The following is a 15,111-nucleotide window of genomic DNA, read 5'->3' on the forward strand; positions in this document are numbered from 1 at the left end:
TGCATCCCTACTTACATCCCCTCCTTGTTTACAAATCCGAAGTAAGTCCATACATCCGATTTAAACGCGGACGGGGCTTTCCTGATAACTTTCCGCGATGCCACCCTCTTTATTTTACTAACTTACTGCATGCTGAAGGTGACCCAGCTGACCTCAACAGAAAAAAACTCAACACCACCATCTAGTGGATTGTAAAGAAACTGATTTTAGTATTCTACCAAATAGTATAATAAAAGATCGATACTTGGTGTCCGTGTATCGATACAGTATTGCCGCGGAAAACATCGCGATACTACGCTGTATCGATTTCCCCCCCCACCCCTACAGTTTACTGGTTAATGCTGAAGAGCTGAATCAGTAATGGGAGAAACGAAGCTTTTCCAACCTCTGAATCAACCAAACCAACTGCCTAGCAACATGATTTATTGTTTCGAAGCTCTCAAAATATTGCACGCTGACATCTGTAAATGCAATCAAGTCAAAATGTGCATAAAGATGCCTTTTACAAACTAACTATAAATGTTTTTTATGAAAGTGTAGTGTTTTAAAAGTAATCTACAAATCATTGCATTAATTAACTACCGTATTTTCATCTGAAACGTAGGGTTGTGACGGTGAGCAAATTTTCCCACCGGTTAATCGATGTGTGACAACACCGGTAATACCGGTATCACCGTTGGGGTGGTGGTGGGGGTGTTAGTTCGTTTGAGTTTCCCTCTTTTCTTCGCTTTCAAATGGCTTGTAAAAGTGCCGTGCGCATTTTACTTTCACTTTCAAATTAGCGGCAATTGAATTGCCGCAATTCGGCATCAAGCAATTGTTCGTTTGAGTTTTCCCTCTTTTCCTCGGATTTCAAATAGCTTGAAAAAGCACCGTGCACGTTTTACTTTAACTTTCAAATTAGCGGCAATTCAGCAGTTGATTTAATTCAAGCAACAACTACGTCAAACTCAGAACTTTTATTAACAAAACGAATAAAAATACACCATGTATGCCTAATAAAATAACAAATTACTTAGGCTACACAAAGTTTAAAAGGGTATATAAAACTGAAAATCAGCAAACACTGTAGAAACATAGAACGTTTATTAGCAAAACGAATAAGAAAGCTTGGAGGCACGGCATATACACCTTGATGTAAAATAAAATAAATAAAATACACAAAGTTTAAATAAAGTAATCAGCAAACACTGTGGAACCAAATAAATAAGAAACGAATGTTTAAAAAAAACTTCCAGTCAATAGGCTTTTCAAAATCTAAAATATTGCCAAACAGGCGCCTTTGCATTTCCTTTCTAAACAATCTTCTGCCATCGTCTTGTCTTTCTCACCTCACTCATGTCAGTCAGCTCGACTCACTCTCCTCACGTGATAAATAAAATCTGACTCCTGCTCTGTGGTGCACTGTCGCACGCTGCATTGAGCGTTTTGTTTTTAAAAGTGTCTGTCCTCTAACTGAACTAGGCTAAATTATTTTTGTTACTATAAACAAATCAAAACGACGGTGGGGGCGGTGCCACGGTAGGCAAATGACATAACCGGTGTTGCGGCTTAACACTGGTATAACCGAAAACACCGTCTATCACAGCAAGCCTACTGAAACGTGCAATGTATATTCCAAAACAACTTATATAATGCAATTAACATCAAGCCAGCAAAACATGCAGCACCAGCAAATTTGGATGCGAGACATAAGTGAGCCCAAGTTTGTATAGTGTATTTCCCACATGCTAATAGTTTCGGTTTTGCTATAAAAAATTTAGTTTAGGCTTGGTTCTTATAATAAATGTAGTCTCTCTGTTTGTTTTTTTTTCTTTTCTCAACAATGCATTTCACCAGGTGCAACATATTTTCCTGCAAAGTACAGTAACTATTAGGCTTGCTGCGATAGTCAGTGTTACCGGTGCCTGAATGCGGCTGCTCAATGCAGCGTGCCGAACGACAGTCGCATCACAGATCAGCAGCTGGAGTCAAGGTGTATTCACACTACCAGCGACTTTGTCGCTGCATGTCACCAGTGGCTGTGAGGTCGCTACAGGGCGTTCCCACTACTGGTTGCCTAGTAACATTTATAAATGACATTCACTGACGTTTCTTCATGTTGTAGACAAGAATCAGTTTTCTTGCCGCTACAAACAAACATTTTGGAAGAAAATAACTAAATATAAAAAAGAATCAATCAAAATATAAATAATATTAAAGATGAACGAGAAACAGTCAGTGCTTTTTGCCATCACGCTCTTTTATCAACGGCAAAGCCGGTCCGTCTGGGTTCACGAAACCATTCAGGCTCAGAGTCAGCATGACAAGTACAACCGCATATACACAGACACATATCATACATCATTGGAAAGTTACTGACCACTAAAAACTAGCAACTTCTCCATCTTTCCTTGACACTCCTCTACAGAATGCAGTGATGAATCACGTGTGCTTCACTGTCTTCACTTCCATTGGTTGTCGCTCCCGTAAGTCACTCTTCATTTGCATAAAGTTAAACATATCTCAACTCTGTCATGTCGCTGGACACCGACAAGAAGAGTGAGGTGAGACAGACAAGACAATGGCGGAAGATTTAGTTTCAAAACGAAATGCAAAAGCCCCTCTTTGGCGATATTTTCGATTTTGAAATGCCTGTTGACTTTTGCATTCATCTAAGGTGATTTTGGAAGTTTTATTTTTTTAATTTATTTATGCATTTCTTATTTATTTGGTTAAACAGTTTTTGCTGATTTTTACTTTATTTAAACTTTGTGTAATTTATTTATTTTACATCAAGCTGTAACTTTCGTGTTCGTTTTGCTAATAAACATTCTATAGCCTATTTATTTGGTTCCACAGTGTTTGCTGATTTTCAATGTATATATATATATATTTAAACTTCAAGTTATTTAAGCAAGTTATTTGTTGTATTACCGGTGTTGTCACATGCCGATTAACCGGTGGGAAAATTCAATCACTGTCACAACCCTAGTAAATATCACTCTCTCTTTTTAAAGTCCCCCTGTAGTGAAAATCAAGATTTTTATGTTGTTTATTTGTCTATGTGGTGTTTTTAATATGCTTTTAGAGAAGCCATGTGCCAATCTATTAATCAACACCATTGCTGAGTATTTTCTCCTTAAAACTGTAGTTTCCCAATGGCAGTCCCAGAAATGTGGTTTGAAACAGCCCTCGGTTTGCTACGTCACAAACCAATAACGAGAAAATTATTTTCACAAGAAAAAAATTAAATGTCATTTTGATGATCAAAGATAAGTTTTAAGAGATAAAATTTTTGACTACAGGGGGACTTTAATTATACATGCATATTTATTATCAACCAATTATAAAACTGAGCTGAGATCAGTTAATAACATATTAAACCCCAGTCAATGCCCTCTAGAGGGGAAATCGTTCAAAAAGTTTAGAAATGTTACGCCATAAAGCCTTGTTTGTTGAAATCACTTAACTTGTGCAGTTTAATAAACACTCCAAACCAGTGATTAGAAAAAAATGTATATAAATATATATACATTTGAAAAGGTTTTAAAGCTTTATGAAGCAGTGCTTCGAAAGCACTAACCCGGGGTGTGTTTCCCAAAAGCATCAATTTTGGCAATTAGCCAACTCTGGTAGCAAGTTTTGCTGAACTCCATTGGTAACGACGGAACTTGCGACCATAGTTGCTTCTGGGAAACACACCCCAAAATCATTATTTAGTCACTGTTTTAGGCTACTGTTGTAGATAATACAGAATTTAACTGCAGAAAGTATTTATGCAGAAATGCAGGACACCCTTGCTAATGTAGCAATTTAATGCTGGTTAGCGTTAATATAATAAAGGTTATGGCCAAGCAAGTAACAACTCCCACTAGGTAGAGGCTAAATAAATAAATTTCATCCTCTCCACAATCTATTGTAAATCCCATCCAATAAATTCCTGATGGATAAAATATCTCCCTGCATGTTACAACTAGAAAAAAAAACAAAAAAAACACTGCATTAAAATAAAGTGGGTTGTGGATGTTTAATATTGACTTTAACAGCCGAGTTCTGGTGCAAAGCTTTCATCGTTCACTGTCTCTCACACTGGGGAGACAACAGAGCAAAAATGTGTGGAGTGGCATCAAAGAGGTAGGAGTTTTTACACAAAAGTGACTATAAACACTGTGGTGATAGCATGAGAAGTGCCTATGCTGAAGTGCTTTCTAAAGTTGGTTGTGTGACTGTGTAGGAGTGTGTAGTGTTTAGTGGAGCATCCTGTGTTTAGTGTTGTACTCACTGGAGGAGCCTGAGATCGTGATGGAGGCATAGGCAGCAGCTCTTCTGGCTCTGGCTGGTTCCAGTGTCTCGCATTATACACAGCTTTAGTAGGCGACTGCAGAAAGAACAGACAAGCACTGTTACACTGAGGGCATTTTAATACAAGAGCTTCACGTGCAGACCTGAGTTCATTGAACATTATGAGCTTGGTTTCATTTAGTTGGCATGACTTGCATCAAGAACAACAAATCCATTTTGAGATTGAACAGAAGTACCAGTTTAAAGTCAGTTTCACTGAAAAAGAAAAAAAAAAATCCACAATTTTACATTTTTAATTACATGTTTAATTTTAATTATTTTAAAAGCCTGATTTCTAGACCTGGAAAAGTCATGAACATTTTAAAACGCCATGGCCATTTTTATAATGAATATACATTTTTCTAGTTTTCTAGTTTTGCCAAGCCTTAAAATATTTTATTGTGACTAAAACTTTTTGAAAACTCTTTATCCTTAACCCTTCAATTTAAGGGAGAGGAGAGGGGGTTTGAATATTTTTGTGAACAATGGGGTGTCATGGAGTCAAAAAGGTTGAGAACCTCTGAAGTGAACAATCCGCAACACACAATAAAATACATATTTTCCATTTTAATCCAAGTTTTTGTCCTAATCCGAGTTTATAATTTAAATAGTGTTAAAATAATTTATGAATTTAATGATGTATTTATTCATTTTGTTGTGGGGAACAGCAGCATGCTTCTAAAGAGAGCCTATCCACAGACTCTCAGATTGGCTATAACTTCTGATTTATGTTGTGTCACGACTTGTAGCCATGTCACGTCTGGTGTGGACAGACAAATAATTATTCTAAATCTGATCACAATGTGTCTGGTTAGGAAGCGAAGTAGATGATATAGAGAGACAGAATTGTAAAGTACCACGAGTTGGGATTTGAACTCGGGTTGCTCAAAGCGCAACTACGCTGTAGGCTATCAGTTCCGATATCTTTGCAACTTTTACAAGTTGTGCTTGTCCATCCTAAAGTACACTGAAGTATGAGCAAAAATAAGAGCAAAGCTTGTCTCAGCAAACCCCACTAAAATGCGAAACTAAGAACCATCTTTGGCAATTACCTACAGTGGTAAAACCAAAAAAAAAAGTGTCATTAATAGGCTACTCATGGTAATGAAGCAAACATCTCAGGGTTCTGAGCCAAAAAAAAACAACACATTTTGAACAGAAACCTGTGACGGTTGGAAGTGAAATCACACATGGGTTCAAGCAAAGCAACCGAAACAACTTACAAGTGAAACCTGAGAATACATCCAAAATCCAAATCCACTGTAGTCATGAAGATAATGGTCTGTAAACATTTTTCAATGCATAAGCTTCTGCTCCACTTTGCACAAAGATGGCTGTATTCCTTCTTCAACTGTAATCACATTTGTAATTACAACTCATTAAGAAGTGCTACATTTCTCAGCTTGTTTGTGTTGGCGGAGTGTGAATTGAAGTGCAGGTCATTTGTCTCAGCAGGAGTGCATTCAAAGCAGACTGCATGAACACTATAGATGAACAACTCACAGAGGATGCCAGATCGAGTCAAACTGCAGGGACTGATGGCACACAAACAGCCAAAAGGGAAGGGGTGATAAAAGGGCACTTGGCTACAGGAGGAGGTGTAGGCACAGTCCAATGGGCAACACTGAGGCTGGGTTATTATTAAAAATGAAGAGAAAGACTCTGGCCCTCAACATAACTCTGCAGGAGACTGGTTTTAATCTTCTGTAATTAAGAAGTGTTCTTCATGCTAGCAGGGAGTGAAAATCTAGCTCCACCCCATGGAGAGCTCCTCACGCTGGGCTAGAAGCTTCCAGAAGGTCTTGCAGAGAGAAATCAAAACTGCCCCCTGAAGTGTTTTTTCTCCAAGTTGGAATCCCCCTCTAAAGTCTGGGAATGACGCTGCCAAGTAAGACCTCCAAGAGGAACAGGCAGGTCTCTTACTCCGTGAGCAGCTCTGACAAGTATACTGCTGAAACATACTCGCAAACATGTGAAATTGCTTCTAGTTATGAAAGCTCAGGTGTTGTTACATACCGAAAAAAGTGTCACAATATGATGCAAAACACATTGAGAGTAAGTTGCATTACCAGCGTTGCTTAAAGGAGCACTAATGAGGCATTGGCGTAAGCTGCTTTTTAAGGTCAGTAGAGAGTCTTGCTGAGGTAGTTAAAAATAGTTTAACTTAGGGCTGCTCAATTATGGCAATAATCAATCAAGAATCATGATTATTTTTGATCAATAGTGAGGTCAAGGTTAACACGATTACTCATTAGCCGGGTTTCCATCCAAAGTTGGGAATTTAACTTGTGCACAAAATTGGAATATCGCATAAAACATTTGCGAACAAGCACTGTTTCCATCCAACGAGTCAGAGAGAACAAAATCGTCACTTCCTGATAAACTGGCACTAAGAAAAGTAAGAAAAGCCACTGAATATAATAATTCTCAAATATAATAAATTACTTCTGCGTTCAGCGAGCAGACGAAACACAATAAATGCTGTCTTGCTTTCGGAGGTGAATGTCAGCTGTTTGGGAACGCAGTCGTGGTAGACCGTTCTGGGAGGCAGTTATAGAGAAATACTTTAACGACAGATTTTGCTCGGGCACTTCAGAATGACCATGACAACATTTCAGATGCTGTGCAACTAAATCGGTCCGCTGGTTAGTCAAGTTATGCTGTCCCATAGCACAAAGTCACATGACTTTTTTCAACGCTCATGTGGGATTTATTCGCAAAATGCGTTTCCATCTCCAATTATTCGCATTAACACTTTTTCGCACAAGTCAAAAACCACCTCAAGCGAGCGTGTAAACTTTTTTTTGCGAATTAAGGGATTTCTTTTCGAAATTTGCCATTTCCATCACTCGTTTCTCATGCGATACTTCAAAATGTGCATTAAAACAGGGTGATGGAAACATAGCTATCGACATTTACTGAACTAAAAAAAAAAGTAACAGTGGATTTAATTAACTTTTAAAGTCAACAGAAAAACTACACACACTTAAATGCATATAACACTAATAAATAAAAATAAATTAGATTACAATAAATAAGGTCAATTATGTTGTAATGCCCTTCCACAACATACTGATTTATATATATATAAACTTTTAAGATTTTTTTTTTTCCCCAGCTAGGACAATACTCAATTTATAGTAATTTATCAACTCCCCCTACTTTTGCATGTGAGTACATATTTTGACAACATTATTCATATAAACCTGTCATTTACGCACAAAGCATTTTGAAATAGCTCATGCTTCGCAAAGTAGTTGCGAGTTTCTTTTACCAAATCCTTTAGTACATTGTGTCTCATTTACAAAACAATCTGCAATGAAATGCTACAAACAAAATATAAAATCCTCTCACATGATCCAAGATGACGTTAGCACTAATTATCTACACGTTCTTAACACTGGGGTCCTTTGGAAGGTGCAAATGAGATGCAAATGCCATCTAAACAGGATGTATCAAGCCAAATATTCCAAAATGATCACCTCCTTTCCTTATCCATTTGTCCTGTTGTCAGGAGTAGCTCAAGCGTATGGAATACATCAGAAATAGAACATGGCATCTGTCTACTGTCTTTAGTGTAGTCAGGTGTCATTGATTATAATGGGTTCCATTTATTTTTGATTTGATGTGGCACTAGTATTCAGTGCGTCACAGCCGCAACCATTGGGTGTGGCCAATGGTGTCAATGGATCGATATTTTACTCTAGAGGCAGTTATATGCAAATGTTTTTTCCCTTGTGATGTCAAAAAACCCACACTCAAATGACTTTGGTTTGCCTTAAATAAATGCTCTTTTTGTACTGAAGAGGATGTTTAATAGCTGGGTGTGCTCTGAGAATCCGCCCTCTTTGACAAGGACATCTTCACCAGTTCATTTCCTTCTTTCAAAAGATCAAGAAATTTGGATTTCTAAACTCATGACCCCTGTATTTGTGGGAACTGACCACAGCCTTTATAACAACCATATATGGAAAGCCAAACAAATCTTAAACCGTGAAAAGAAACACAGTGTGTCTGACGAATGCTGTCTTTAGGTGAACGAAAAGTTAATGAGTAGTGAACTCATCTGAGTAGTACTTGTACTTGTGAGTACTTGTGAACTATATACAGTCACAAATAATTGTTTATTACACTTTGTGCCCATATCATGGACCATTATTATGTCAGCAGCACTTGGTCATTGAGTGTAGTTTGGGCTCCTCCTCAATGCATCCTATAAATGTTGTCATATGTCTTGCACACATCCAGCCTGTTTTTCTTCATTAGTAACATGCAATGATATAGGAGGTGCTGAATTTTATCACCTTTTTTTAATACCTTGCATTCTTTCTTATGTAGAAAACAGGTTAAGTAAACATATGAATATGCAATATAGCACATATAATTAGCTAAATGCTTTTCTTTATAGTTTTTTTTTTCTTGTTGACTAACGAGCTTATGGACGCTGAATGGTTATTCTGAGGTTCTGTATTGTTACATGGCATTCTTTACAAGGTTTAAAAGTTTTCCGCAGTTTGAAACACTGAATGAGCGATTACAATGAGACATTTCAGTAAGTTGTACTGTATCTTATGTAGGGCTGGGTATCGATTCAGATGTCCCGATTCGATTCGCAAGCTCTTGATTCGATTCTCGATTTTTTTTATTACATTCAGTGAATATAGATCTTGTTTTAAATGTGTGCTGAAATAAATACTGGAAAAGATCGATTCGCGGCTTTTGAGAATCGATATCGAATCGACGTCATTTAAAAAAAACGATTAATCGGAAAATCGATTGTTTTTGCCCAGCCCTAATCTTATGTCCACTCATGTTTATTTTGTGTTCTAGTAGTAAATAGAAACATATGATGGGTTCACGTGCCGCTTGAAATGAGCCGCTAAAGCGATCGCTCATGCCTCAGTAAAGAGTGCAAAAATGGTATTTATTGTTTGAATTTCGTTATGAATTTAGCAGAATTTTCAAGCTGATACTTTGTTTATTAAAAGGTAACAGAGCACAAAGCTTATTGCGATTATTGGACGGCAAGTGCGCTACAAATAATATGAAGTCAACGCATTAACAGAACACAGCATATAGACTAAAGATCTTGATAAGAAGAAGCCATATTAGTATCGATTATAAATGAGAATTGTTAACGATATTGTTAATGTCCACACAGCTGACAGCTTTACCTGCTGTAGTTTGTTCAAGTTGTGCAAAAAATAGACACTGGTTTTCTGCACTTTTACTTTGCATGTCTCTTTCAATCTCTCTCACGCCGTCACAACTGCAGCTGCTTTTAGCTGGTGTCTGGCTGAGATGAGGACTGTTTGAAAGTCTTTTTTTTCCCACTAAAACTTTGATGCAGTTTATTACATCAACATAACAAAAGACGTGATCACAAAACAACCAGGAAAAAAGGCATTACAAACACATTTTTAAGTCTGGAGCCCTGAGTTTAGACTTCAGCTTGTTTACAAACCATCACAGCACAGCTGTATGATGCCGCCAATGGACTAAAAAAAACAAATTTGACCCTCCAGCACCCCCGTGTCAATAGTCATGCACTAATTACATTAGCTTTAAATATCATAATCATGCCACTACACAGTGTTTTAAGAGCTTAGGAAAAGAGAAAATTGTTTTCTAGTCAAAGACACAACCTGTAGCTGAAGTCTGCAGCTCTCAAGGCAATTTCACTACAGTCAGCCACTTCTCCAGCAGAGTTACTGCCATCAATTGCATCATCACGAAGTGGGTTTAAAAATACTTACATATACATAAAATAGGGCTGGATATCATCAACTACCACATGATAACATACTTTGGACTTGGTAATAACAAGTAAGCAAGCAATCAATTACCTTTTTTTCAGTTTGATACACCTAATAAAGTGTCTCTCAGATTATGGTGTAAAAATGTATATTAAGGAAAAGTTTACAGCTAAATTTCCCAGATTTTAACACTTTTTAATAAAAAAAAATTAAAAATAATAAAAAAAACTAATAATGAAAATAATAAAAGGAAATGACTTTTTATGATCATTTTTATAATAAAAAATTTAGGGGTGACCCCGAATAGTCGACGATTCGATGCTTTGATAGGAGGAGCCTGATTCGACTACCAATCTCAGTCGACTATTTGCAGAGGTGTTATGATCATGCCATTTCGGCTATATGGGGGTGCTCAATGTGTGTTTTCACATAGAACTACCAGTTTTCTCCCAATACGTTACTATACAGCCTATTAAGATAATGCTGTAAATAAGAATCTGAAAAGGAAGAAGCTTTAAATAAATACTTAAACGTGCGTGAATAAATCCAACCACCCCTATAGATTTAAGTTTCACTTTCCATAATCCGTGACCGACAGAGGAGCATCTTGGCGGCAATGATTTAAATCTTTAACAAGACTCAAATTGACACAGGCGGAGTGAAAGACTGGATTTTTTTTCGATCAGGTAGGGTACAAGTGATTTCAAAACATTTCAGCTGGTTTATATTTATCGTGTATATTATTTATCTCGTATTAGATGCATCTGGTTGAGTTGCGCTGCAGTTCAGCGCTTCATTGTACGGTGATTATCTCTTCGGCGCGTAGCGCGAGCAGGACAAGCAACAATGCAGAATATTTATGACTATGACTGGGACTGTCATATACATAACATTATTATTATAATAAAACACTGTGAAGAGTTTAGTTGCTGTGTTTCTGCACATTGTTGCGTGAATAACGCGTCCACAAAAGGAGTTCATTCAGAGCCGCGCAGACACGTTCACTTCTGCATTCGGGGGATTTTGTGCAGATAGCCTAGAAGTCGTAATATTAACGTTATGTTGTATAAATAACAAAGCATATTCTAAATGAGATAAATGATGAGTTAAATCCCATTGATTAAAACCCTGCTATCAGATGCTTCGCTCTACTGGTCATCTTCAGCGCGTGCAGCTCAAAACTGAAATGCAGAATGAGAGCTCTATTGCAAAAAATGTTGTGAATTCTTAGGGTTTCACTTACGTTTAATGTTAACTCTCTTTTAATCAAAACATAAAACATTATTTACCCCTCTGCGAGGCCTCCGTTACACATTTTCCCTGTGTGTTAACGTCAGTAATTATGACTGTCGAATGTCTGACTTAACTCTTGGTAATGGATTTTGCCTCCACCCCCAAAACATATGATTTGACTATTAGTCGAATATCGGCAAGATTCAAAAATTCAGATTCGACTATGAAAATCCTTAGTCGGGGACAACCCTAAAAAATTGCACACTGGTTTATCACTAACAGTCTAGTGGTTTAGTTAGCAAACCTAAGCACAATAAACTAAAACGTCTCAGAGAAGTTGTTTCTAAATTCAATCATTTTAAAGGAAGCCAAAAAAAAATGCATGCGAGAGAGAGCGAGCAAACGCAGAGTGCAAGTGAAATATCTCCACATAAATGAATCATGCAGAAGAATCAGTCATTGAGTTTGCTTATCGAGTGAGAGCTGAGCAGGTTCTGGCCCTGGCATGTTCAGCGGTGGCAGTAAAAGTCACCACGATGCTGAGCTTTGACCCGTTTCAAACACCTCTCATACTTCACAACTGTCATGAATAAAAACATCCCTCTTGATTCTTCCTGTAACTTTAATTGCAGACACAATGAAAGCAATGTTGTGGATTCAATACAAGTTAAGTTCAAATCAAAATCAAGTGAGGGATAATGCTGATTAGCACAAAAAAGAGACTCATTTAAAAAGGCAAAAGTAATGCTCATTTTTGTTGACGCACTTACATGATTTATTCAGGAAAAGTTATTTGAGCTGTAATGTCATTAAAATCAGTCTTCTAGCAGTGGCTTCTAGTCTTCTAGAAGCTGTGGCCTAATGGTTAGAGGGTCGGACACCCTCAATACCTACAACTGAGGTGAGACCCTTGAGCAAGGCACTGAACCCCCAACTGCTCCCCGGGCACCACAGCAAAAAAGGCTGCCGACTGCTCCAGGTGTGTGTTCACTACACATTGCTGTGTGTGTACACTTGCATGGGAAAAATGCACAGCACAAATTCTGAGTATGGGTTACCATACTTGGCCACGTCACTTTTCACTTTCAATAAGTGAAGTGAGTGAAGTGAAGTGACATGTGGCCAAGTATGGTGACCCATACTCGGAATTAGTGCTCTGCATTTATCCCATCCAAAGTGCACACACACAGCAGTGAACACACACAAACCGTGAACACACACCCGGAGCAGTGGGCAGCCATTTATGCTGCGGCGCCCGGGGAGCAGTTGGGGGTTCGGTGCCTTGCTCAAGGGCACCTCAGTCATGGTATTGAAAGCGTACAATCGCTGCCGGTACGAGACTCGAACCCACAACCATTGGGTTATGAGTCCGACTCTCTAACCATTAGGCCATGACTTCCCCAATAATCAGTCAAAATACTACTTTGCATTTTGTATTTAAAAGCCTTTGGGGAGGAAAATCTAATGTATTTTGTATTTAAATACATTTAAGATTAGTATTTTTATCTTTTCAAAATACATAAACTACTTTGTGCCAGTCAACCTCTTTATCAGGGTGCTGATTTCGCTCATCAACCAGTTCAGACACGCCCCCTCCCTTCAACATTCATCACATGAGCTGCAGCTCTACAGCTCCATCCAGTATTGAGTGAGCGACTTTACTGGAATAAGATAAGGTAGGGATGTCACGGTCAACTGTACTTGCCTTCAGTTAACTTGAAAGAAGAATTGTGCACCGAATTGTGTTAGCCAATCAGTTTTGATAGTTAATCGGTTGTTGTTTTTTATCAACTAGCTTGTCAAATGTGTTTAAAGCATTACTGCATGTTAGGGCTGGGTGATATGAAAATACATATCGTGGCGATGATATAAAGAGTGAATCGACTGAACTTTATCTAAATCGTTTACATAGATAGGCCTATCAGGGTAAGCGAATATATCCATGCAGCTTTTATTGGGCAGGGATAATTGGAACGTTGGAGTGGAAAAAGAAGCATGAATGAATGAGCAATAGAATGTGATGTGCTTGGTGCAGAGTGGGACGCCGACAAGTAATAAAATTCTCGTAATAAAATAAAAAAACCACTTGCACATTGTTATATATTTCATGCAGTTGTGCACTTACGTTATCCCAAAAGTGCCCAAGGATTTGTAAATCCAGAGAAATTCCAGTTTTAAATAATGGCTCGTCCCGGCTCATTGTTGCCTATCAATTACGTAATATCCGCGCTTTTCGGTTTCCGCTTGTAGAAACTATGGCAACACACGTGGACAAAAATGCTGCTGCAGGTAAACTAAATTCACTACGGCAGTCGCGAATAAAATTAAAATGAAATGAAAAGTGTTGACTGCAGCATTAAATTTAGATCTGCTCAATGTTTCAGCAGGAGCAGGGACCCCTTAAAGCTTTTTTTGTTGTTGTGAAGGACTTCATAAGGACTCATTACAAGTATGGGAAGCACATTAAAGTTCTCACTATCAGTGATCGCCAGATCTGTTTTGATATGGTGATCAAGGGAACCATGGAGGAGAGCAGTTCCAATACCTTTTCCTACCTCTGTTTAATATGTAGAGCCATCGATAAGTAAGCCATTCACAATCTAATTCCCCCGGATAATGTAAACACTGTGATGCCATCAAAACATTGCTCTGTTTGAGCATTTATATGCTTAAAGTTCAATCATGACTTAAACAATCAATCATAACCCCAGAGAAGCCTGTGCACATACAGCAGCCGCAGGAACATTCGTAATAATGGCTGAGCTGTCAGCGGGGGTGAGCAACATAACTGCATTACTGTCATTATAGATAAAAGTCACGCTGCAGACAACAGCGTGATGCCCGTTCCACCCTCTGCCTTCACCACACTTCCGTTAGCGTAAACAAACAAGAAAACAACAAATCAAACACCTACATTTCTTTACATGTTGGCAGTAGGGCAACATTTACATTGGTGAAATGGGCAAAACAACCTTTTGATTCTAAATGACATGACACATAGTACAACATGCTCCAGAATAGTGTTGTCAAAAGACCCGGTACTTCGGTACCAAGTCGGTACTAAAAAAATGAAAACGTTACGGTATCAGGTTTTTTTAAGTACCGGTGGTACAGAGTACCCGGTCAACCCGGTTCTTGATGCGCTATCCTAAAGGTGCGCAGATGCGCTCTCTTCATAAAAGCACTGAGACGTGGCGACATCAAAACGAGGAAACACACCAAACTAACAAAACACTTTAAAGACAGACACCCGGATCAAATGAAAGACTTCAAGCAGGTAAGTTTCATTTTAATTTTTAATACTTGTGTTTCCCATACATTGATTTATTTGTGGCGCCCGCCACAATATCAAAACACACCGCCACAAATAGATTTTCCAAAAGGCTTTGACTTCGTTGAATAAACATGAGCACTGCACGTGTAAAAGTCGAAACCGGTGCGGGTGTTTTTATATCACAGGGGTTAAAGCAAAAAAAATATATTTTGACTGAACATTTTTCCTCAGCTAAACCCCATTCCACAGTCATACCGGTCACACACCCAGTTTAAGAGCAGTTTTTTTTCTTGTAATTAAGAGCGCTTGTCCTCCTAATTTAAAAAATTTAGGAGCACCTTCTGATCAATAATAAAAAATTCTGATCAAAAATTAGCCTTCCTAATATGAGGTGACATTTGACTCAGTAATTTACAGGGGCATTTTCTTTTTACCTTTGTAATGGCATTTTTCTAACTTTATTAAATGTGTGCAGTGTTTCCTAGGATTTTTTCCAGCTGTGGTGGCAGGACTATTTCTCATGGA

At 38.1% G+C, this 15,111-nt stretch overlaps 1 protein-coding gene across 1 annotated transcript in view; it reads right to left on the minus strand.

Moving 5' to 3' along the window:
- Positions 1-15,111, minus strand: part of LOC107745560 (wings apart-like protein homolog) — an 87,025-nt gene that overhangs the window by 33,085 nt on the left and 38,829 nt on the right. Inside the window, exon 6 of the mRNA XM_016559454.1 lies at positions 4,265-4,360. Within this exon, the coding sequence (XP_016414940.1) occupies positions 4,265-4,360 (96 nt within the window). The remainder of the gene's footprint in view (positions 1-4,264; positions 4,361-15,111) is intronic.

This window comes from Sinocyclocheilus rhinocerous, unplaced genomic scaffold, assembly GCF_001515625.1.
Source record: "Sinocyclocheilus rhinocerous isolate Xijiao unplaced genomic scaffold, SAMN03320098_v1.1 scaffold672, whole genome shotgun sequence".
NCBI classification, from domain to species: Eukaryota; Metazoa; Chordata; class Actinopteri; order Cypriniformes; family Cyprinidae; genus Sinocyclocheilus; species Sinocyclocheilus rhinocerous.